This window comes from Giraffa tippelskirchi, chromosome 1 (assembly GCF_054371585.1).
Source record: "Giraffa tippelskirchi isolate mGirTip1 chromosome 1, T2T-mGirTip1v1.2.pri, whole genome shotgun sequence".
In the NCBI taxonomy this organism is placed as follows: domain Eukaryota; kingdom Metazoa; phylum Chordata; class Mammalia; order Artiodactyla; family Giraffidae; genus Giraffa; species Giraffa tippelskirchi.
In genome coordinates, this window is record NC_137275.1 from 224,013,521 (window position 1) to 224,038,913 (window position 25,393).

General features: G+C 39.0%; 1 protein-coding gene across 1 annotated transcript in view; it reads right to left on the bottom strand.

Annotated features, from left to right (window-relative positions):
* MEGF9 (multiple EGF like domains 9) overlaps positions 1 to 25,393 on the bottom strand; it is an 81,591-nt gene that overhangs the window by 38,659 nt on the left and 17,539 nt on the right. Inside the window, exon 2 of the mRNA XM_081528385.1 lies at positions 4,293 to 4,494. Within this exon, the coding sequence (XP_081384511.1) occupies positions 4,293 to 4,494 (202 nt within the window). The remainder of the gene's footprint in view (positions 1 to 4,292; positions 4,495 to 25,393) is intronic.

The window sequence follows — 25,393 nt, forward strand, 5'->3', positions numbered from 1 at the left end:
GAGTCTTGGAGATTTTGTCATCTTTCTATTTGACATTTATTTCAGCATAAGTTTATTTCATGAGTAAAATTTTGTCTTCTGCCCTGCAGCATATTCCCATAGTTAAAAATGCAAAGTAGTAAATGTTTCAACACACACCATACAGCAGCAACCACAGGTTTTATGGGAAAGGATATTACACCACAACAGAGCTTCATTATCTCACAGAGACAGTTTCAAAATGATGCACCTTGTACCCTAACCTACTATGGATACATTAAAAAATCTCAAATCAATAATATGACCACCTACATGTAAGTCAGCCCTGACAACGTTCTAAGGCTATATTAGCAGTCAGGCGCTCACTAGGCATACTCCTTTATTGAGATAAAATGCTATCTGATTTCTCCATTTATTAAATTCAATATGTTTACATGTAAGTCAGGAAAATATTAGAAATGCATTCCAAAAGCAAAATGAAAAGATATTGTTGACCAACTCTTTCCCAACTAAACAGGTTGGAACACCAGTGGTGATGTGAGGGGGCGGCCATCTGTCAGTACATAAAGGACCTTGTGTTTGCACACAAAGACATTGCTCAACCCACATGTGGTTCCTGCAGCCAAACTCTACCCTCACTGGGGCAACTCCCACTGAAATATATAGGCATAAAGAACAGGCGAATGAATATTTTAAAAGCCAGCTGTTGATTCATGAACACTAGATATATGAGGGAATCAGGATAGAATTGAGTGCACTCTTCTACTTCCATTTCTTTTTAAAAAGAGAACAAGCAGGCCATGACAGAATTTGCATTGGTATTTGCATTGGTATTGCAAACTTTCCTGGTGGCTCAGACAGTAAAGCATCTGCCTACAACGCGGGAGACCCAGGTTTGATCCCTGGGTTGGGAAAAGCCCCTGGAGGAGGAAATGGCAACCCACTCCAGTACTCTTGCCTGAAAAATCCCGTGGACAGAGGATCCTGGTAGGCTACAGTCCATAGGGTCCCAAAGAGTCGGATACGACTGAGCGACTTCCCTTCACTTCTAGGAGATCAGATTTCTCATCCTCTATAACCTTAGGAAATTTTCTTGAATTCACATGTTTTTTCCTCCTGGTAAGATATTCTCCTGTCTCTTGCCTTCCGAAACCATAACCTGTAAGGCACAACTCAGTTCCTAGCTAATCTGGGAATCCTTTCTCCTTATTATTTCTGCTTGTTTCCTACTCTAACCTGTTCTATTTAGAAATTTAGCGTATATTTATAAACTTCCCCTAATGTTCTCAATGTCTCCTAAGCTAAAACTGGGATTACTCTTTCCTGACAGAGTTATTTATATAGCATGAATTATATAATCAGAAGAAATTCCTATAGGGACTTCCCTGGTCATCCAAGGGTTAAGAATTCGCCCTGCAATGTGGGGGATGTGGGTTTGATCTGTGACTGGGGAACAAAGATCCCACACATGGCAGAGCAACTAAGCCTGAGCCACAACTGAGCCAGCACTCTCTGGAGCCCACGTGCGAAAACTAGGGAGTCTGTGTGCCAAAACAAAAGGTGCCACGTGATGCAACAAAGGCCCCGCGTGCCGCAACTGAGACCCAGCGCAGCCAAACGAATAAATATGTTTTAAAAAGACATTCCTATAAAACATCAAGTAGTGGGCACCACTGCATCAAAGTTTCTCACAATACTCACTCGCTTTGCTCAATATTTGAGATTTTGAAAAGGGCTGTACCAACATAGTAGATAGGAATATACACTCTAGATTCAGATTGCATACATTTCATTTCCAACTCTTATTTACTGGCTACTATGGAAAAGACTCTGATGCTGGGAAAGATTGAGGGCAGGAGGAGAAGGGGATGACAGAGGACGAGATGGTTGGATGGCATCACCGACTCAATGGACATGAGTTTGAGCAAACTCCGGGAGTTGGTGATGGACAGGGAGGCCTGGCGTGCTGCGGTCCAAGGGGTCGCAGAGTCCGACAAGACTAAGCGACTGCACTGAACTGATGTCATGAGTTAGGCAAAGTGTCTAACTTGCAGCTCTTTTCCTGTACAAATGAGAGTAATAATTATAGTGCCTAACTGATACGGTTACTGTGAGGGTTACATGAACTACGATACGCAGAGGGCCCAGGATCATGTGTAGTGTGTCTGCAATTAATTTTCACTACTATTATTCTAAACTGAAATTTTCAAAAAGCATAATAGGCTTCTTCATGAAAACGGAAGAAAACAAGCTAAACTTCTTTTTCTTTCACAGTAAACAATTTCTTCTTTAGGCTACCAACATAAACCGATAATTCAATCCCTACTCATATGCAAACTTGGTGACTTAATTCTCCTCTTTTGTGAGTCAACAATTCTATTTCTCATTCAAACAAATAAATAAAACATATTCAACTACTGGAGTGTTACTGAGCTGAATCTACGTGCCAGTTACAGTGTAAATGGGTATACACACACCACTTAATTCTCACAAAAATTCTTCATGTTATATGTATTAATCCTATTTTACAGATGAAAACACTGAGGTGAGGTGAAATATAAGATTGTACAGTTATTAAGTGGCTACATCAAGAACGGAATCACAGCCTGCTAACTTCACACTCCATCTCCTTTCCGCAAACATCGCACTGCTTGCCTGCAGTTCCTCTTCCCCTTAAGTCGCCCGCGGATACCGCGCAGCAGAGCAGGATACAGAGGTGCTTCCCCAGCGATCACCCCTGTGGTCTCGCTGAAGTGCACAGTCCCGCAACTTCCCATTTCTCTCCCTCTAGTCTCATGCCCATGTAACTTCCTTTCTGGTGGTAAGACATGCAATGCTTAGAGCTGGATTTAGAGCTCCCATGCCTTCCTTCTAATGACTTACAGGTTTTTAAATTACTTTTGTGATGCAGTGCTTGCTCTGACAAATTACCTGACATTCTGAAATAATAATGTTTTAAAATTTGAAATAAGTATTACTCTGTACTAACTCATAGAAAAGAATTATGGATTTATCTAAAAACTTTAATAAGCTTATTCTTGGGGACAAAAACAATCAAGAAATAGGATAAGTAAAAGAAATAAAGATTGGAAGGAGCATGGAGGAAAACTTATTGGAAGAGAGGTCAAGAAACTGAGAGGCCAGTGCATTTTTAAAATTTATTTATTTATTTTAATTGGAGGATGAATACTTTACAACATTGTGATGGTTTCTGCCATACACTGTCATGACTTGGCCAATGCATCATTAGGATTATCTATAGATATTGAAAAATCATCCAGAACTGTGACAGGTGTAGTGCCAGGGAGGTATCAGTGAGCCAGAAGGGAAGGCATTCTAGGAGCAGCAGTGAGAAACAAGGAAGACATTCCAACCCCAGGTCTAGAGATAAGAGAAGTAGGAGATTGAAAACAGCCATTATTTGTAAGGGCTGCAGGAGGAGCAAGGTCTTTCCTTAGAAGACCAAGGAAAAGACTAAGGTAAAGGCTATGGAAAATCAACATACTTTGCCATTATGCAGATAATAAAAAATCATGTGCTACTCATTTATAAAAGACCTATAAGGATGACAGAACCTGTCAAGTACACATAGAAGACAGTTCACATAGAAGAGATAAGAATAATATCTTCTACCTGTCTAGCATCATCCATTACTGAAAATCAGATATTCTGCATAAATGCTAAGAAAGAACCCATTTTCCAATATTTTAAATGAAAAAAATTACAACGCCTTTCATGTTAACACAAAACTACCAGCCAACTTCCTAAACTGCAATTAAAACACAGAAAAGCACCCATATGGTTTCCCTGTGGTAAAGAAACCGCCTACCAATGCAAGAGCTATGGGTTCAAGCCCTGCGCTGGGGAAGGAAATGGCAACCCAATCCAGAATTCTTGCCTGGATAATCCTATGGACAGAGGAGCCTGGTGGGCTGCAGTCCATGGCGTTGCAAAGAGTCAGACACAACTGAACTTAGTTAAGCACTGCACATTATAAAGCAAAATTGATTACCTAAGTACTTTGAAGAACTAAATTAGTTAATTAGAAGCTTTTTAAAAAATAATTCTATTGTAGTATAGTTAATTTACAATGTTGTGTTAGTAGAAGCTTTTAAATCTAGACATTAAATATAATGTGGACTCCAAGCTTCCTGTGGACCCCAAGTCAAAATGATAAAAAAGAATATGAAATATTTTATAAATCTATGGCCCCTCTCCCCCTTTATTTATACCAGTCTGGTCCTTGAGAGCAGGGGCCGCCTTCTGTGTGTGATAAAACAAAATTAATTTTACCTTCAACCTCTGGGGCTTACCTGTTGCAGACTAGGCTGAGGGCTCCACGTGGATGACAGTCACAGGGCAGACAGAGCCTGTAAGTACCATTCAGGTAAAAACCCTCCTTGCAGGTTTCACAGCGAAGGCCCTGGTAACCTGGCTGACACTCACACTGCCCTGTGGTCTGGTTGCAGCGATTCACATCCAGGCTTCCAACCACAGAGCAGTTACACACATATTCTGCAAAGAGAAGACAGAAAAAGATATTATCAATTAAGAGTTAATGCTTTCTTAATAAAATAAGCTCTTTTATTTTTCTTCGTAAACATTCATGACAACTTTGTAAGGATGGGTAGGATAAATTCTAGTACAAATTCACTTTCTATCCTATTTAGTTTGTTTAAATCGGGAATTATGGGCTTCCCTGGTGGCTCGGTGGTAAAGAACCCAACTGCCAATGCAGGAGACACAGGTTTTGATCCCTGGGTTGGGAAGATCTTCTGCAGAAGGAAATGGCAACCCACTCCAGAACTTTTGCCTGGAGAATTCCTTGGACAGAGTCTGGCAGGCTACAGTCCATAGGGTGGCAAACAGATGGACACGACCTTGCAACTGAGCACAGCACACATTGGGAATTATACACAGTAAAGTACATAAACTAATGATAAAACTAACACTCTCAATCTCCTTTTCAGTGCTCTTCATCTTCTAACCCTCTTGCCCTATACTCCAATGTGTGGACGGATCTATATACTATTACTTTCACTTGATCAGACCTCTCCAGAGGCAGGGCCTATTCCTAGCCACAAGGCACTGAGAGCACATACTGGAAATGCCGGCATGTTAAATAATAAACAGTTCCACTGCACAGCAGCAAAAGCCTGCAGCTCAGACGGTTAAATGGTAACTTAAACAGGTCAGACAGGATTACGTTACAGCTGGAACCATAAACAAAATATTCTTCCCAGGAAGAAATTAATGGAGAACTGAAACTTTAATATGAGGAAATGATGAACAATAAATCCCAGATGAGAATGTCTACAGGGGCATCCTGATCAGTGGGTTAAAATCAATCACAATTTGAATCTCTTTCCCAAATTAAAAGATTTAGAAAATAAACATTGTCTTTAGGTATATTTAAAACAGTTTTTGAATGAAAATATTTAGTAGTAGTTGGCTTTAGCTTTTTAATGCCAATTCATTTAAAGGTCAGTTAGGATTTATTTTTGCTCTTATTTATATTCATTGTCTTTGGGATGGTTTTGGTAACTGTTTCCTCTACAATGTTATGGACCTCCATCCACAGAAACAGTGACAGATTCTATTTTCTTGGGCTCCAATATCACTGCAGATGGTGATTGCAGACATGAAATTAAAGACACTTGCTCCTTAGAAGGAAAGCTATGACAAACCTAGACAGCATATTAAAAAGCAGAGATATCACTTGGCTGACAAAGTTCCATATAGTCAAAGCTATGGTTTTTCCAGTAGTCATGTACGGATGTGAGAGTTGGACCATAAAGAGGGCTGAGTGCTGAAGAACTGATGCTTTCAAATTGTGGGTGCTGGAGAAGACTCTAGAGAGTCCCTTGAATAGCAAGGAGATCAAACCAGTCAATTCAAAAGGATATCAACACTGAATATTCATTGGAAGGACTGATGCTGAAGCTCCAATACTTTAGCCACCTGATGCAAAGAGCTGACTCATTTGAAAAGATCCTGATGCTGGGAAAGAATGAAGGTGGGAGGAGAAGGGGACGACAGAGGATGAGATGGTTGGATGGCACTATTGACTCAATGGACATGAATCTGAGCAAACTCCAGGAGATGGTGAAGGACCGGGAAGCCTGGTGTGCCACAGTCCATGGGGTCGCAAAGAGTTTGACATGACTTACTGACTGAACAACAACAAATACTCATTTTATTAAGAAGAAAGTATTTTCAACACAGATTGACAAAATATCAACATAGCACTTTTTAAGCGTGTACAAAAACATGTGGTTATATTCAACTGCAGATAAAATAAAACCTTGTACATATTTTAAGAATAGCCCCCATTCCAAAGTAGCTATGGACCTGGGTTTAAAAAGCCCAGAGAAATCTATGGCACAAATTATATTTCTGAATAGGTGAGGAACTATATAAAATGACATTATAATTATAGACAAAAGTTTAGCTTGGAAAAAACTCCTTAATGTAAGGTTTGATGATTTTTAAAAAGATACTGGATAAACTGCAAATCTAGAAGTTATAAAAAAGTTACTTCTCTGTTCTAGATAAGGAAATTAACCTTCAAAATTCTTTATGTCATCACAAGCTGCTTGTCCATGAACGTCAAACAAGACAAAGGGCCCCACAGAGACGGTCTCATTCAGCCAACTCCCGGCCCATGTTCCTTCAGTTCCTAACCGTTGGTGGCAGCTTATCTCCCTGCTCTTCACACCTCTTCTAACTTGTCAATACACGGAATGAATGAATATAGAAGTGGTTTACTTTATGTGTATTTTATGCTTCAGTGGAGAATTAAGTTACAAAACCCAGAGGAGAATTCAAATTTCTTCATCCCCAAACTTAGGGCAGCAATAAGCTTTCCATGTCAATTGGGATTCTTATTTTCACTAGGCTATGTAAGCGTGACATTTTTTGACAAAGTTACATGTTTTCACACTATTTTTTGTTTCTGTGTGTGTGTGTGTGTGTGTGTGTGTTTTGTAAATAAGGAAGCCATGTTTAGTGGTCTTATTATAAACCTTCCAACAGCAACCTCATGGCAAGACCTCCACTCTACCAAAATGACCAGAATGTTAAAAATAACATTTTCTTCCAAAATTTGGCAGATTTCCAACATACATTTAATTCCTCCTGCTGGATGAATTTCATCACAAGTTAAACCAACCAAATTATGCTGGTGTGGGCAGAAGTAGCTCAAGAAAAGTGAATGGACTAAAAAGCTCTATAACAAAGACTGAGAATTTTATCTATTACTTCCTTACTAATGTACATCCAACTGAAACCTGAATCAGTATTCCCAACAAATGAGATAAAATTTTTAGTAGAGGTGTTCTAGAAGAACCCAATTAATCTAAGAACTTTGAGATAAAAACTAAGTATTTTTTCAATTAAGTCTTATGGATAAACCTTCAGTTCGCTGGTTATTTATTATTTCTATAGAGCTGATTTGATCTCTTTATAATCCCCTGAACAGACTCTTTTCAGTCCCATCTTCAAAACTTTATTCATTCTGTGCTCCATGGAACTCTCTCTCTTGTCCACACATTAAATTCTATCCTTTATTTAAAAAACCAGCTGAAACTTACTCCTCAATAAACTATATAATTCTATCACCCATAGTTTGAATCCATAACATCTACCGCCTATAACTCTCATATGACAATAATTTTAAGAGAAAGTAACTGAAGCAGATATGAGCATGGGCTATAGAAGCAGACAGCTACAGGTTTAAATCCAGCTCTATCACTTACTAACTTCATGACTTTAGGCAGTTAGTTAGCCAAAGTTAGTTATGACCAAGGCATGTTTGCCAAAGAATTGATGCTTTTGAACTGTGGTGTTGGAGAAGACTCTTGAGAGTCCCTAGGACTGCAAGGAGATTAAACCAGGCAGTCCTAAAGGAAATTAGTCCTGAATTTTCATTGGAAGGACTGATGCTGAAGCTGGAGCTCCAATACTTCAGCCACCTGATGTAAAGAGCTGACTCATTGAAAAAGACCCTGATGCTGGGAAAGATTGCAGGTAGGAGGAGAAGGGGATGACAGAGGATGAGATGGTGGCATGGCATCACCAACTGATGGACATCAGTTTGAGCAAGCTCTGGAAGTTGGTGATGGATAGGGAAGTCTGGCATGCTGCAGTCCATGGGGTTGCAAAGTCGGACACGACTGAGCAACTGAACTGAATTTAGTTAACCTCCTTGTGCCTTCTTTTTCTCATCTGTAAACAGGGCATAATTAAGTATTTATAACACTCAGACCCAACACATAAACTGGAAGTGGTGTGGAGTGCTGAAATAATAACTACAATAGCTGAAAGAAATGGATTACTATTGCTGTTCACTCTATCAGTCGTGTCCAGCTCTTTGCAACCTCACGAACTGTACCACGCCAGGCTTCCCTGTCCTGCACTACCTCCTGGAGTTTGCTCAAACTCATGTCCATTGAGTCGATGATGCCATCCAACCATCTCATCCTCTGTCCATATTCACAGACTATAGCTTTGTGACGAGATCTGAAAGTGGGGTTTGGGTTATCACCATGGCAGTTTTGGACAATCTCCATGAAGCAGAATTAGTGTCCTAACATTGAGGAGTTCAAGTTGTGAATCAGCAAGATGGGGAAGAAGATGGTATCCTTCATATCCTGGGCTCCACACACTATCAATAAAGATGTTTACAAATACGATGAAAACAGAAGGGCACAGCTCATGGTTTCAGGGAGAAGTAAAACAGCATTTATTGATTATAAGCCGTTGGTATTGATCATCCTAACGGTAGTAAAGTGAGTGAGCGAGTGAAAGTCGCTCAGTCATTCCCGACTCTTTGCGACCCCATGGATTATACAGTCCATGGAATTCTCCAGGCCAGAATACTGGAGTGGGTAGCCTTTCCCTTCTCCAGGGGATATTCCCAACTCAGGGATCGGACTCAGGTCTCCCGCATCGCAGGTGGATTCTTTACCAGCTGAGCCACAAGGGAAGCTCAACAGTAGTAGGGTGAACTGCAAATACTTCAGCAAGAGAGATCACCCTAGCGCCAGGATGAAGTTCTGTTGCCATGAAGGCAATGTGTCAAGACAAAAATACACTATCCCATTAACATTCTTCCCCGAATTTAAAGGGAAGGAAGCTGAAGTGAAGGGACCGAGTGCCAGAAAAACATGCATCTTTTCTGTTTGGGGCTCAGGATGTGAGGCCCTTTCTCAATGTTTAACCTCAAATGAAATGACCCAAATTAAATGAATACTATGAGCCACAGTGACAGATACAAAGGACTGCAAACATTCACTGAATTGTGCAGGATAACTTGTTAGCTTGTACATAGACTAAACTCTCAGAGCCCTCACAGTTCTAGACATTCATACAGAACCAGATAGGAGCTAATGCAGAAACAATGCAATTTACAGGAGACTGGCGATATGGAAAAAGAAAAAAAAAGACATGTCAATTGATAAAAGCAGTGGGAAGGGGCTATAGTCAAAGACAAGAGATGAAGTGCTGACTTTTTAATGAGGTAGAGACGCCTAGACACCAGAACAGCACAAAGGAGTCTGTGACATGACTGATGGTAAGTCACTAGTGTGTATGTCAATGGGAAAGAAAAAACACGAAGAGGACACTAAACGCTAATCACAGACAAGTCTGAGTGAAATGCCAAAAGACTCATTTGGTTGCCTGAGAGTATATACGGAGGAATAAACTCAACATCACTTGAATAGCAGGTTTCCTTTCAATGCCCTATAATTCTTAGGAAAACTGTACAGAGATAATTAGAGAAGAGTAACACATATATTTGCAGGGAGACATTTTCTTTTTGTTGCACTTCTGAAGAACAGTGAAATATGGTGACTTGAACCCCAAAGAAGAATAAGAAACTCAAATCTGGACTTCAAACTGTTTAAAAATAGAAATAGGAAGAGAGAAGAGACAATAAATGGGCACTTTCCTCTGAGACCTTAAACTTATGCTATGCTTTTGATGTTAAAGCACCCAAAGCAATCATTACATTTAAGTTAAACACTGTACTTTTTCAAACATCCCTTACCAAGGCCAAGAGATGAAAACGTTAGCCCTAAAGAAAAAATTAAAAATGAGTAATTTTGTTTAGAAGTCCCCTCTTTGTGCACAAACACCTGTCCTGGTAAGAGATTATCTCCTTGAACATAATAAAGACCTTTTTCAGGCTTTTCGTACAGCTGGTAAGCTTCTCTTTGCATCCAACTTTTAACCAATTAATGTCCTCAGCTCAGTAAAAAGTCCATGATATCATCTACAGAATTTTAATTATGCTTTGATATCTGCAGCTACTTTAATGGGAGTTTTAGAAAAATATTAATTGTAATAATATGGCCTAATTAATGTGTCCTTTGCTTCTCTGCCTGTTTTTGAAGCCCTTTTTGAGTGCTGTTATTAACTAGGATGTCTAGAGATTAAGGCAGTTTGATACATTAATAATAGTATGTTAGCCTTTTGCAGTTAAAAAAGAACTATAAAAGAAGTGAAAGATTTGAATAAAAAAGTGAAAACATTGCGTCCTCAGTTAACTCATGATGCAAATCTCATAAAGAAACGTTGATGCCAGCACTGTTGCTAAAGTAAAATGATTATAAAACAAGTACTGCACTTAAGCATAGACACTGAAAAAATACTTGTAAATACAACTAACACAGCGCACTCACAGGAACCTAGTTCAGAATATACCTGAAATTCTATCTATAGCCTCTTGTACAACTGTGCAAATATCTTCACCAAACTCAATCTCTAACTCCATTCCTTCAACAATGATTTCACTCTTGCTTTTTAAATCTTCAGATACTGAAAGAATATAAAAAATATATCTATTAAGAATACAAAAAAAAGAGAGAGAGAAAGAAAGGAAACTGCTTTGGGATATTTCAAAACTTTTCATTCTTCCCCATATTCAGGCGACATACCAAATGTACGATAATATTGGTAGCATCTTCTGCTCAATTTCAAAGCAGCAAAAACTAGAAGTATTTAAAACTATTTTAAAAGTATTTAAAACTCAGCACTTAACCTTACAATGAAAATTTAAAACATTAAGAATTCAAGCTTAGTAAGTTGAAAATTATCTGAAAATTAACACCTAAGTAAAAAATAAATACACTTTAGTATCTCCTTCAGGAAAATATAATTATTTTGTAAGGCACTATCTGGAGGTCATTTATAATCATGGAGAAATTCAGTGTCTCAGGGTTATCATTAGGTGGGCGTACGCTGATTCCAGGATGGAAACTACCCGGAGAGCCTTATGGACTGAGGTCACAGGACAAGAGTCATGTCAGCGCTCATCACACTGGGCAGCTGCCACCAGTCCCTGCTTTGCACCCTAAAGTCAAAGAAGGAACACAGCTTCTCAAACTTCCCAGGGAATAACCTCCTAGTCCTCCATCTTCTTCTTTTCCTTCTTTTCTCTGTTAAGTGTATTCTAATGTTTAAAAGTATTTCTATTCTCGACACACACAATGCAATCATTATAACAACATCTACTGAATGGATGTCAAAGAGCAAACTGCACAGTAAGAGGCAACAAGCCTATTAGAATGGCTCAAGTTAAGTAAACAAAAATTTTAAAAGTGACAATATCAATTGCTGCAAAGGATGCAAACCAACTGAAACTTTCAAAAATTATTGCTGGGAACACAAAAATAGTACAGAGACCTTGGAAAATAGTTTGATAATTTCTTATAAATTAAATATAGCTTCATCATATGATTCAGCAATTCCAATTCTAGGTATTTATCCGAAAATGAAAACCAATGTTCACACAAAAACTTGTATTAAAATCTGTATGACAGATTAAGGTGGTGCAGTAGTAAAGAATCCACCTGCCAATGCAGGAGATGCAACAGACAAGGGTTGGATCCTGGGGTCAGGAAGATCCCCTGGGGGAGGAAATGGCAACCCACTCCAGTATTCTTGCCTGGAGAATCCCATGGACAGAGGAGCCTGGCAGGCTACAGTCCACGGGGTCGCAAAGAGTCAGACACGACAGAGACGAAGCACACACACATATTCATGATCACCCAAATCTGGAAACAACCCAATGTCCAACTACTGAACTGGGTAAACTGTGGTACTTCCTTGTGAGGAACACTACTCAGCAGTTTAAAAGAAGGAAGCCTTGCCATGCAAGGCTATGATGCACTTCAGTGCGTGACGCTAAATGAAGAAAGTGAGCCTCGAAAGCTACTTATTACATGATTCCATTTACAAGATGTTCTGGAAAAGGCAAAACTGCAACAGCAGAGAAAAGATCAGAGGTTTTTCAGGAATTAGAGGTAAGAGGAAGGACTGACTACAAAGGAACAGCTCAAGGGAATTTTGAGGGTATAATGAAATTGTTTTGTATCTTGAGTTTTGCATTTGTCAAAACTAATAGAACTAAATACCAAATGAGTAAATTTTATTGGATGTAAATTAAAAAAATATATTTTTTAAGAGCAATGAGACTTTTCTAGACCAGATTCTTACATTTTGCTAGGGGGAAGCTTTGGTGTACCACAAGCAACGATTTTAGCTGAACTGTGGCGCTAAAGTCAACATGGGACCCAACTAATAACTCAGTCTTTTCCAAAGCTAATGTTATAATTAAAACAGCAAGAACTGATTAAAGCTTGAACTGATTACTACATTAGGAACATTACCAGATTGTGGAATATTTTCTGATTTAAAATGCTGTTTAACTAAAAGAAGATAGGATTTTCCTTTTTCCTCTTTCTTTTTCTTTTGGCTTCAACTTAAGTCTTAGATTGTAACTGCTTCCGTGTAGAATGAGGGAGAAGAGAAAAAAATGGAAAGATAAAGATATATAGGATTCCCATCCTCTTTTCATACACAATTGCTTATTTTGCTTTGAAATTCATCATTTAAAACACTACTCTATTTAAGTAAAGAGCGAGAAAACAACTTTGAATCTATCCAACAAAAAACTATACCCTTTTTCACAAACCTATGATAGCATCTACAAAAATAACATCTTTCCTGATTTTTAAACAAAAGAAAAGGAAAAATAATCGTCAGAAACAATAATAAGAATACTTAATTCAAACCTCACCTGCACTTTGAAAGAACAGAAAATAACAATAATGAAAAATTTTATAGTGTATTGACTATAGACCTGATTTCTTAAATGTATAGGAAATCATACAGTAACTATGTTATTTCAAAATGTAGTTTTTATTAGGCCCATATTTCATCTTTGTAGGTTTAAAGAAATCTCGGAAAGGCCTCATTCTCAGGAAAAGGAATTACCAACATACAGTTCTTATTTTTATAAAAGGTCTTACTCTAGCATAACACTGATACTCAAATTACATTTCACATTTATGTTATGCCAGTGTAGGGTCACAAATCTTTGCAAAGCTGGGAAACTTAATATTAAAGTTGATGAGTTTTTGAGTTAAACCAGGCTTTGTAGAAATGAGGAAAGTTTTAAAGCCACCACTTTTAAAGACAGCTTTACCTTTTAAACTAAAAATACATCCATTAAAATTTCCAATCACAATTCAACTTATTCCAAAACATTTCTTCCACTTTATGACAGACATATGAAAAATAAGAGGGTAGCATGATGTAGGTTTTGTAGAAATTTTTCTGTCTCACGCTTTAAGGACCACGTTGTTAGTGCCTGTCCCTGGCTCACTGCCTGTTTCCCACAATTCAAAGACAATTCATCTAATTAATGAGACAAGACAGCAAGTTCTGGGAAAGGCTGTAACAACTACCTTCTACTATGAATGGTAACAAAGATGATATTAATATTGCCAGTTACTGAGCATGTGCTGCATGCATATCAAACATCACATCAGGAACTCACACATACGACTTCCCTGAGTCTTCACAATCCTGTGAGGAAGGATTTTTGAATGAGGAAATTGAGCCTGAGACAGACGAAACAAATCATTACCACTAACCAGTACCGGAGAAAAGACTGGGACTCAAACTAAATAACTCCAAAGTACACGTCTTTTCACTATGAGAAGCTTCTGCTATGAAAATGACAGCAAAAACACTAAACAGATGCAAGACACCTGAAAACCAGAATTTGCTGCTACTTAACCAGCGCTGTGAGCTTCAGTAAGTCTGACTGCTCCGTTTTCCAGCGTCTCAGTCTATGAGGTGTGGGTAATTCCTGCCATCTGTCTATCTGAAATACTTAGGTACAAAGTAAAATAATACATGTACAGTCTTTGTGTTTTTACTATAAAACACTGATGAAAGAAACCAAAAAGACCTAAATAAATGGAGAAACATACCGTAACAATTAGATCTACAGAGTCAATGAAACCTGATCAAAATCTCAGCAGGATTTTTTGGTTGATATTCAAAAGCTGACTCTAAATACGATAAAGCAAAGAAATGTGAATAGCCAAAGACAAAGCTGAGGAGTCTCAATAACTGATTTCAAGGCAATCTAAAGCTGCAGTAATCAAGACAATGTGTTATCAGTGAAAGAAAAACACAAAGACCGATGGACAGAACAGAGGCCAAGCACAGACCTCCACAAATACCAGCTAATTTTTGACCAAGTGCCGAGTCAGTTCAATAGAAAAACAAACAAACCAGCTTTTTTCAATAAATGGGGTTGGAACCGTTGGACATTCATATGCAAAAAACTGAACCTTGAGCTAACCTCATACCTTGTAAAAAGTCAAAATAGAGCATAGCTCTACAAGTAAAATGTAAAACTATAATATCTCTAGAAAAAAACAGGAGAAAATCTGATTCACCTTGGGTTAGGCAAAAACTTTTAGACACACACCAAAAGCAAACATCTTTTCAAGTGCTTCTTTGGTGAAGGGTCTGTTTCAACCTTTCCCCTATTTTTAAATCACATTGTTTGCTTTTCAAGTTTTGAGAGTTTTTTGTATATTCTTGATACAAGTCCTTGACAGAAACGTGATTTGGCAGATATTCCTTCAGTCGATGGCTGAGTTTTCATTCATTCTCTTTAGCAGTATTCCAAAGAGCAAAAGTCTTAAATTTATTTTAATTAAGTCCAATTGATAAATTTTTATGGATTTTTACTTTTGGTGTGTGTCTAGAGGTGTTTTCAATCTGCTTTCCTTGTGAGACAGTAACAACAAGTCAAATGATTGTTAAACAATAGGGTAGAGGGAAACAATTGCTCCAGCTACAAAAATAATTCTCAACTGGTGACTTAGAACACTGCATTTGCTTTGGGCTGGTGAGTCAATATATTGCTCAAAGTCAAACATGCATGCTCATGATTTGGTATTTGGGATCTGTTTATTTAAGTGCATTCTCATAGCTAAGAGAATACTGCTAATTAGTATTTCCAGTATCTCTCTAAAAGAATTGTACTGATTCAGAAGTCAAAGGTCAGGGATATGGACTATGCTAAATTGCTACCTAGGCAAAAAATTTTCTTTTTGTGCCACTATTTTCCCTTTTGTTTGCATTTTTCAAGGATAAAAAAAAAAAAAAAACACTAATTTTTCCATTTAGTAAGAGTCAATTATTTACTTTTTGAAACTATATTTTATTCCTTCAGGCCACCATCAAATTCAAAATGCACTGAAAGAATTAACCAAATACTGCCCATGTGGCTTGGAAGAATGACTATTCTATCAAACTCTGAATTTTGGTGAGCTTTATTATTTACAGCATTTTCACAGCTTCCTTGAGTTTCAGGGAAAATAAGGAGCAGGGAGGAGAGCAAATACAGTAAACAAACTTGAACACATGAAATCTGGCTCCAGGCCATAGTAGGAAGAGATCAGTCCATGAGATGAAGGGATCTGGGTTCATATATTGTAATCGTTGCTTATAAACTATACGATATTAAATTTCACAACCTCTTTGTAAAGACTTTTCATAAAACTGGGATAATGATACCTAACTTATAGAGTGTTTTAAAATAGATCGCCAGTCCAGGTTTAATGCATGAGACAGGGTGCTCAGGGCCGGTGCACTGGGATGACCCTGAGGGATGGGATGGGGAGGGAGGTGAGAGGGGGGCTCAGGATGGGGAACACACGTACACCCAAGGCTGATTCATGTCAATGTATGGCAAAAACCACTACAATATTGTAAAGTAATTAGCCTCCAATTAAAACAAATTAATTAATTTTTAAAAAATAAAAATAAGAGGAGACAAGGCAAAGAAAATACCTATGACAGGGCCTTCTATTCCCCACACAATATTTTATTATAAGTAATCTTTTTAGCAAAGCAGCATTCTTAGATGTTACTAAAAATTGCAAGTATTGAGAACTAAAAGGGATCATCAGTGATCTCAGGAAGCACTCAAATTACCCTAAACAATTTCATTAATACCCTATTTTTGTAGCAACAGAACACAAAAGGTAAGAAACATAAAAGAAATTCAAGTACTGCTGATGGCTTCTGAGGTTGGGACTAGATTTGTCTTAGTGTCTCTATTTACAGAGCACAGCCGAGCAACTTACAGGCTGGAACTATTTGCTCAGAATAATACCTGTAAAATGAGTTCAGAGAAAAGCGGTGCAGAGAGAGCAAGAGGAAAGGCCAATTTAAAAATAGTATCCTAAGGTGCCCAGTGATGTTACCAGGAACTGCTTCCTAAATTTCAAAAAAGGGAAGGTTGGTCTCACATATTACAGTTTAATATTCACTCTGAGCCAAGTTTTAATCATGTTATTAAATAGATGGTTTGTGCATTATTAGAAATATTTGATCACAAAATTATGCCGTACCATCCTGGGAAAGCACCTGGGGTACACGGGGAAGCAAAGTAGAGAGAACATCTAACTACAGTTGCAACAAACTACTAGGAAGTAACAGAAGGAGAAAACATACACCAAAAGGGTTTACTGAGGCTCTGAACTCTAGACTCAGGAGTTTGCACTTCATCCTACATGGTATGATTCTGCAAATGAGGTCCCATACCACCTGCTTCAGAATCCCCTGGGGAGCACACTCATATCTGACTCTCTGGGTCCCATCCTAGGCCTCCCGAATAGAAATCTCTATTTCTATCTCGGGGAGGCAGGGACTCAGAGATACACATTTTTTTTTCACAGGCTTCAAAAATGGTTCTGATGTCCCCCAAAAGCTTGCTGCATGCAAAAAAGAATACGGAAAATTCCTGAGCAGAGTAATGATATGGCCAGAATCGGGCTTCAGAAGTAGAAACAACAGGACTGCCCTGGTGGTACAGTGGATGGGAATCCGCCTGCCAATGTAGGGGACACGGTTCCATCCCTGGTCCGGGAAGATCCCACAGGCCACGGGCATCTAAAGCTGGGCACTGCGACTGCTGAGCCTGTGCCCTACAGCCCTCAAACTACAACTAATGAGCCCCTGTGTCACAGCTACTGACGCCTAAGCACCTAGAGCCCATGCTCCACAACAAGAGAAGGTGCTGCAGTGAGAACCCAAGCACCGCAAGGAAGAGCAGCCCCTGCTGGCCACAACGGGAGAGAGTCCGACAAAGCCAGCTCAGCGGAAAATAAATAGATAAATATAAGATACAAAAAGAACGAAAACAAAATAGCAACAATAAGAACAACAGTAACTATCTCTACTACTATTCATTATTTGTTTTCTTCTTTATTTCCTTGTTACATACCAGGCCCTGTTCTATGTACTTTACACACACTGACATGTAAAACTTTCAAGGAATCAATAAGTAAGTACAGGTAATATAAGGGATAAGATAAGGAAATGGAGGGTCCTTAAGGTCCGATGGCCTTAAGGACAGCTGGGACTACATTATCCTCAGCAGCAGTGTGAAGGAAGGATTCGAGACAGAAGAGCTGAGATGATAGATTTACTGATAAATACTGCAACAGTCTAACAGGAAAATCTGAATTCGGGCAGTATCACAAGTAAAAATTGCTTTTGCAAACATACAGATACCTGTATGTATGTTATACAGTGAAATTAAGTCTGCTTGCTTTCGGAATCAACAAACAGGGCAAGGTGGAAAATATACCTGTCTGCAGCTGTCTGTAGGGCTAAAAGTTTAAATGGTCTGGAGTTAAGAGCCAAGTGAAAATAGCTGAGCCTTGAGTTATTCCAAAAGACATTTGAAAGAACTTTTTTCTTTTGAAACTGGATGTGGGCTATCTTACTCTGTGTTCCCTATCTAATCCTCTTACTCCTCAAAACATGTTGACAAATTCTTCCCACTCTCCTGCCACTCTTGACTATTATCAAACACTTATACAGTATAAACATTGTTCAACACTGCAAGCTGTAAAGTTCTTTGCCTTATCATCATGACTAAGCATTTGGGTAACACTTCAGATTAAAAAATAAGGGCACAAGAGAGAAGAAATTCCTGTTGCAATACCACTGCTCACTGCGGCTCTTCCTATACACATAGTAAGTGGAATCCAATTATCTCTTCTCTCGAAAACACACACATAAACACTCACAGAATCCTCAAAAGAAAACTGAAATGGTCAGCAGTCACAATTCTATCAATAAAACATGAACTGGAAGGCTCCTTTTTCTTTTTTCTTAAATGAGAATTTGGGAGCACCAAGATGTCAAGGACCTTGTTCAACTTTGCAAACAATACAAAACACAACCTTCTAACTTCCTCTAATCATTGCTAAAGCACTACTGGAAATTAACCATCTCAGAAATTCTCAGGGACCAGTGGTCAATAATAAATCAACAAAGAAATACTTTGGCTTCCTCCTCCACTCCTGAAGTAATAGTCTCAGGGAAGCAAGCAATGTTAGCTAAAATATCTAAGGGAAACAGATACTAGCAAAGTGAAATTTACCCTCATACCGGTGGGCTTGACCTATTCTTCCTACTTCACTTCTGATTTCACATATCCCATTCGCTACTTTCTGTGCCATTAAAAGATGTCACCATACTGTTGGTAGAATTGTAAACTGGTGCAACCGCTATGGAAAACAATATAGACATTCCTCAAGAAATTAAAAGTAGCATTATCATATAATCCAGTAATCCCATTTTTGAGTATATATCCAAAAGAATTGAAAGAAGGAAACAAAATGTGGAATATACATACCACAAAATATTATTTGATCTTAAAAAGCAAGGAAATCCTGTCACATGCTGTAAATGGATGGAATGAAGTCATTATACTAAATGAAATCGTCAGAAAAAGATGAATACTACACGATTCCATTCTTGTATCTAAAGTAGTCAAGTTCACAGAAACAGAGTCGAATGACAGTTTCCAGGGGTTTGGGGAAAGGAGGAGGAAGGAAGAGTTCTAGTGAATGAGTAGAGAGTTTCAGATCTGCAAAATGATAAGTTCTGAAGCTCTGTTTCACAACAGTGTAAATACACTTAATGCTTACCTGTACACTTAAAGATGGCTACAGTGGTGAATTTTAAATGTGTTTTTTCATAATTAAAAATATAGGTGGGTGGAAGCTATCATCATATAGTATGTGTGTGAATTTCTTAATTTATCAGAGAAGCTAGGAAACATTAAGTGTTGGGACTTAAGGGTCTAATTATCTGGTCCACTTCCCTTCTTATAGATAACTGAAGCTAAGAGGAGTAAACTAAATTCCCATATAAACCTTGAAGCCAAACAGATTAGACCAAACATTGGCTGTAATTCCTAGCTGGGAGCTTGTACAAAAGCGGGGATTCAGTGCAACAGTGTGGCCCGGGGCGTGACACACGGCTCTCCTTCCCCCGAGCGAGCATCTGAGGTAGTTCCTCAGATCACCAGAGCCCTGTCTGGGTTGACAATGGTAAATGGAGTGACAATTTGAAAAGAAACAAGTGGATTTTTTTTTAATTATTTAATTAGGATCTATATATCTAATTTAGGTCAATTCCTAAGAAATATTGTAGTTAAGCTAACTATCCACTGAAATTATTGTTTTATTCATGTTTTCTCACCAAAAAATCTTTCTAATTTTAAGGATAGAATGGCTACAGATTACATTTCAATAGTTACCTATGAATAAGGGGCTACTCCTGGAACAACTAAATCTATCATACACTCCTGATGGGAACATAAACTTGTACAATGTCATCAGAGAACCATAGGGCAATATCTAGAAAGATAACAATGCACAACCACCTACTGCTGCTGCTGCTGCTAAGTCGCTTCAGTCGTGTCTGACTCTGTGCTAACCCAGAGACGGCCACCCACCAGGCTCCCCCGTCCCTGGGATTCTCCAGGCAAGAACACTGGAGTGGGTTGCCATTTCCTTCTCCAAGGCATGAAAGTGAAAAGTGAAAGTGAAGTCGCTCAGTCATGTCCGACTCCTAGCGACCCCATGGACTGCAGCCTACCAGGCTCCTCCATCCATGGGATTTTCCAGGCAAGAGGACTGGAGTGGGTTGCCATTGCCTTCTCCGCAACCACCTACTACTGCCTTGCAACTCAAAGTGTGGTCCACATCACCTGGGATCCGCATCACCTGGGAACCTGTGAGAAATGCAGGTTCTCAGGCCCGCCTCACACCGACTGAGCCAGAATCTACTTTGTAACAAGATACACAGGTGATTTCTATGCACATTAACTGCAATGCATTGTTCCAGAGAAAGTCTCCTCTTTGTGAAGAGACATGAGCAAAATTCACTGTAGCTTTATTTGAAACAGTAAAGAAACACATTATTTGAAACAGCTATCAATAAGAAAATCAATACCATGGTATATTCATACAGTAGGAAACTACACAACAACTTAGACAATCTAGAGCTACATGAACCAGCAAGATAATCTCAAAAAAAAAAAAAATGCTGAGTGAAAAAAGCATGGGAAGATGTCATTATGCAAAGTTTAAAACATAAAACCACACAAATTGTGTGTATGTGTGCATGTGTGCATGCAGGCATGTGCACACACACAGGACCAAATTCAGAATAGTGGTTACACTTGAGAGGGAAAGAAGAAAACTGGATAAAAGAGGAACACCGGAGACTGTAGTCATATCTAGTATTTTATTTCAAAACAAAACAAAAAACCTGAAGCAAATGTGGGAGACAGTTCAGATATTATAAAGCCAAAAGGTAGGTACATAGGAGATGTTCACTACATTACTTTCTACATTTTTCGGGAAGCTTGATGTATTTCATAACTTTTTACAAGACATACTCCCCAATGATTAATACTCCTCATTATTAACACTATCTTACTTGACCTTGTACTACAGTTACTAAGCTACCTGTCCTATTTAGGTTCTAGAAAAACAGGTTTCACATCTGATCCATCTCTGAATGCATACTCACCCCTCCCCAGCACACACATCCATGGCTCTCTGGGTTTCAGACACCAGGTTAGGAGATGCAGACGTCAGATTTAAGTTAAGTCATGGTCACCCAAGGCGATAAATGGATCGAGGGAATCTTTGCCTGGGGTGGCTAAGACTAGGGCCTCAAACTAGGGCTAAATGTAAAGCCCTAAAAGGAAAAGAAAAGAGAACAAACAGCAGGGTACTGGAAGCAGGGCTGAGTCAGGGGCACGGAAAGAGTGAAAAAGAAAGAGAAGCACATCTAACGGCATGAATTTATTATTTCATTCAGCAAATATTAATATATATTGACTTACCCTGTGCCAGACATAGTATGAAATGCTGGCGATGCAGCAGTCAATAAAACAAACCAAAATTCATGCCTTTGTGGCCCCTCACCTCTCAGCAGGGGGAGACATACAATAAGCAACTTAAATATCTAGTATGTTAGAAGGTAGCTAAATAATAAGAAGAAAAAGCAATACAGGAAAGAAAAATACAGCGGCTGTGCAGGAGGAGAGGAAGGGCTGTACATGTGAGCACTGAAGAATCCACGTTTCCATGGGCTGGACAACAGGAGCACACATGGCGTGTGTGTGCAGGAGCTTTCCTTCTGCCTGTTCTTTCCACATGCTCCAGGCAAGGCACGGAGGTTGAAAAGGTTCAAAGCAATATTCTGTTGAATAATTAAATGAATGAGTAAGCGAATGAATGTATATGACTAGAAGATGAAAAGAAAAATATCAAGAACATGAAAACAGAGACTCTGATGTTGTTAGAGAAAAGATCCTTGGCAAAGCACATAATTTATTAATTCAATTATCAACAAAGTAGCTTTGAATCAGAAATGAGTAGTGTAATTTCTAGATGCTAAAGACACAATAATGTGGAAAAAAGACATGGTTCCTGCTCTTATGCAGCTTAAGGTCTTACAGCAGAGAGAAAAACAAAGTAGCAATATAGTATAAAAAGTACTAAGGTGGAACTATGCCACAACAGATATGCGAAAACATGGTACGTGTTTTCACAGGGAAATACGCCTATTTAAGACTCTCCAGAGGAAGAAATCTAGACTGGGACACGAGGAGTAAGAAGGTATGACCGTGCTAAGAGAGGAAGACTATACCAAATGACAATGGGTAGCATGTGTAGTGACCTGGAAGTAAAACAGGGCAGAGAACCGAGAAAAGTTCATTATAGCTCTGACACAGCATAGGAAGCAGGTATAGTGATAAGTTAAGGGTTTTCTTAAGGGCAACTGGGTATCCATGGAAAGTTTTATACAAAAAAGCATGTCATGATCATACCTTCATTTTAGAAATATAACTCTGACTGCATGTAGAGAATGGACTGGGAAAGAATGAAGGCAAAGAGACCTTTTCATAACCTGTTAAAATAAAATAATCCAGTTTACAGATAGCCAGAAAAGTCAATGCCAAGAGCCTGTGCACGCTATCACAATCAGGGAAAATTTATCACTGCTTCAGCCAGATGGCATGCTCACGTTCTAAAAACCTATTTCTCTGTTGCGGCAAAAACAAATCACATGTGCCAATGAATTATCAATGTCCCTTACCCAGAAGGTAGGAAAACTGCATTGAATCCTAGACCCTAATAGAACAGGGATATAAAAATGTTAGCAGAGTTGTGCTTAATAGTAACCTTAAAGTCATAATGCTCTTCCCTAAGAGAGCACGTTCACAGCACACCCTATCAATATCTGATAACAATTTGCATCCTTTCCCTTCCCCATTTTTCCACCCATTTTAACAGCTTCTGAGACCAGAGATTCATGCCTGACTGTATAAGAGACAAGCGCAGCTCTTCAGCTGAGTAAACAAAGAGACAATGAGGGCAATGTGGCAAACAAGGCTGCCCACTCAGATATTTTCCAAAGTAGGAGTTCATGCTGGGAAGCCCTCAGTTGGAAAGCCCAGGGGAATAAACATTCCGGATCTATAACTGAACCAATATCAAAGACCTATTTCATCAGCACGACCATTTCTGCTAATTGTTGAGTCGGCAGTACGTAAAATTTTGGGGAAATTATGAGGTCCAAGGGCTTAAAAATTAAAGAATGGGAATTTAGAGGTTGGTACACTGGGGCTTTAATCAAAATTGGCACCACTCAAAATGGAAGTTATCTGTATGTTAGAGTAAATTCTAAAAGACTAAAGTTTTGTATCACCTATATAGCAGATGTAAAATGTTTGACTTGAGTGATGCAATGTTTGGGCAGCTTCTCTATCCTTTTTTCTCACTCAAAATGAGCAGTGCATTCCTAACCAGGTCTGCTCAGACACCCAGGGTGCTAGTGAATGGGAGCACAGACTCTTCAGTGACCAAGCAACCCATATTCTGGAATTTGAAAAGAACTTTTTATAATGAAATGTTCTTCTATCAATAGACCATTTGCTTGAGCTGTTTTCATAGTTGCAACTGACCCGCTGCTGGAGACCAAAATTCCCCCTGTATTAGCCCTAAAGTCACTCCACCAGCTAAAAGTTAGGCTAGGAGAGAGGAGGGGGAAGGTACCTTAAAATTCTAAGACAACAAAAGATAAAAGAAATTAGGTGATCGAAAGGAAGAATATCCTTGTTACAAAAATAATGTGGGCCACAGACATTTAAAAAGGAATATAATAGTAAAGTTTCTTGAACTCAACAAATACTTATGAACTTCCCTGGTGGTACAGCAGATGAGAATTCTCCTGCCAACGCAGGGTACACAGCTTCAGCCCCGGGTCTGGGAAGATACCAGGGCCTCAGAGCCACTAAGCCCGTGTGCCACAACTGCTGAGGGGGGGCGCCTAGAGCCTGTGTTCTGCAGGAGAAGCCGCTGCAGTGAGACACGCACGCTCGGCAGCGAAGAGGTGTCCTCACCGACCGCAGCTAGAGAAAGCCCGTGTGCACAACGAAGACCCAGCACCACCCAAAATGAGATTTCGGTTACGTTATTCTACCCAATTAAAGGAGTCCTTATATCGTTAGTTTTCAACTAGCAGCTGGGCTATATGAGGTATTTAGCAATGTCAGAGATGATAACAAAAAATAACCAATTTTCATTACTACTCCCCCAAACTGATCAATCATGTCTCCTAGGTTCAGCTTTAAAAAAGGAAAGGGGAATTCCCTGGCAGTCCAGTGGTTAGGACTGGTGCTTTCACCTCAGGGGGAGCTAAGATCCCACAAGCCACGCGGTGGGGTCAAGAAAAAGGAAAGATTCCTCTCCCCAATCATAAAGAAAGCATTCTGATGACATTAAAAATTTATTCATATTTTCATTTAGATATTTAAGAAATATAGGAGAAGTTTTACATTTTAGAAATACTGTCTGAAATATTCATAGACAAAATGATATGATGTTTAGGATTTGTTTCAAAATAAAATAGGAGCGGGGTAAACGGATGGGGGTATGGATGAGGCAGGATTGGCCTGGATGGTTCTCCAGGTGTGTGACATAGGTATGAAAGAGGTCATTACACTGTTCTGTCATCTTTTATCTTCAAAATATTACATAATGAAAAAAAGTTTAAAGTGTCTTTATGCTACTTTCACAGGCATATTTTCATAGATGTTTGTGATACCAAGGTCACTCACTGACCCCCTGAACAAGAGGTCAGATTTCAAACATGCATGCTAGGCGAAAGCTCTTCACCAAGATTAATTTGAGTAAGGTAGGTTGATTCAAATGCAGTTTAACAAAACTTCCTGAATGTTTGGAAAAATATGAGTTGCTATTCCAAAAACAATTTTAACAACTAACACTTAGGGAATTCTTTCCTTATGCTTCCACTGTTTTAACATTACCTCATAACAGAACTCACAATTCTACGAAGCAGGCTGACAGAGGGTGAGTGATAGAACCAGGATTTGAATCCAGACCATATGACTTTAGAGCCTGCATTTTTAACCCCCAGTGGCTGGATCCTTTGAGGCTCACCTGGTTTGGGTAGTGTTGGAAAGAATTAAGAAAATATGGGAAGAAAACTACTTTCAGGCTTGAAAATATATATGCATTGCTTTGTCAGAGAGGGCTTCCCACATGGCTCAGTGGTAAAGAATCCGCCTGTCAATGCAAGAGATGCCAGAGACTCAGGTTCAATCCCTGGGTCGGGAAGGTTCCCTGGAGAAGGAAAGAGCAACCCACTCCAGTATTCTTGCCTGGATGATCCCATGGACAGAAGAGCCTGACTGGCT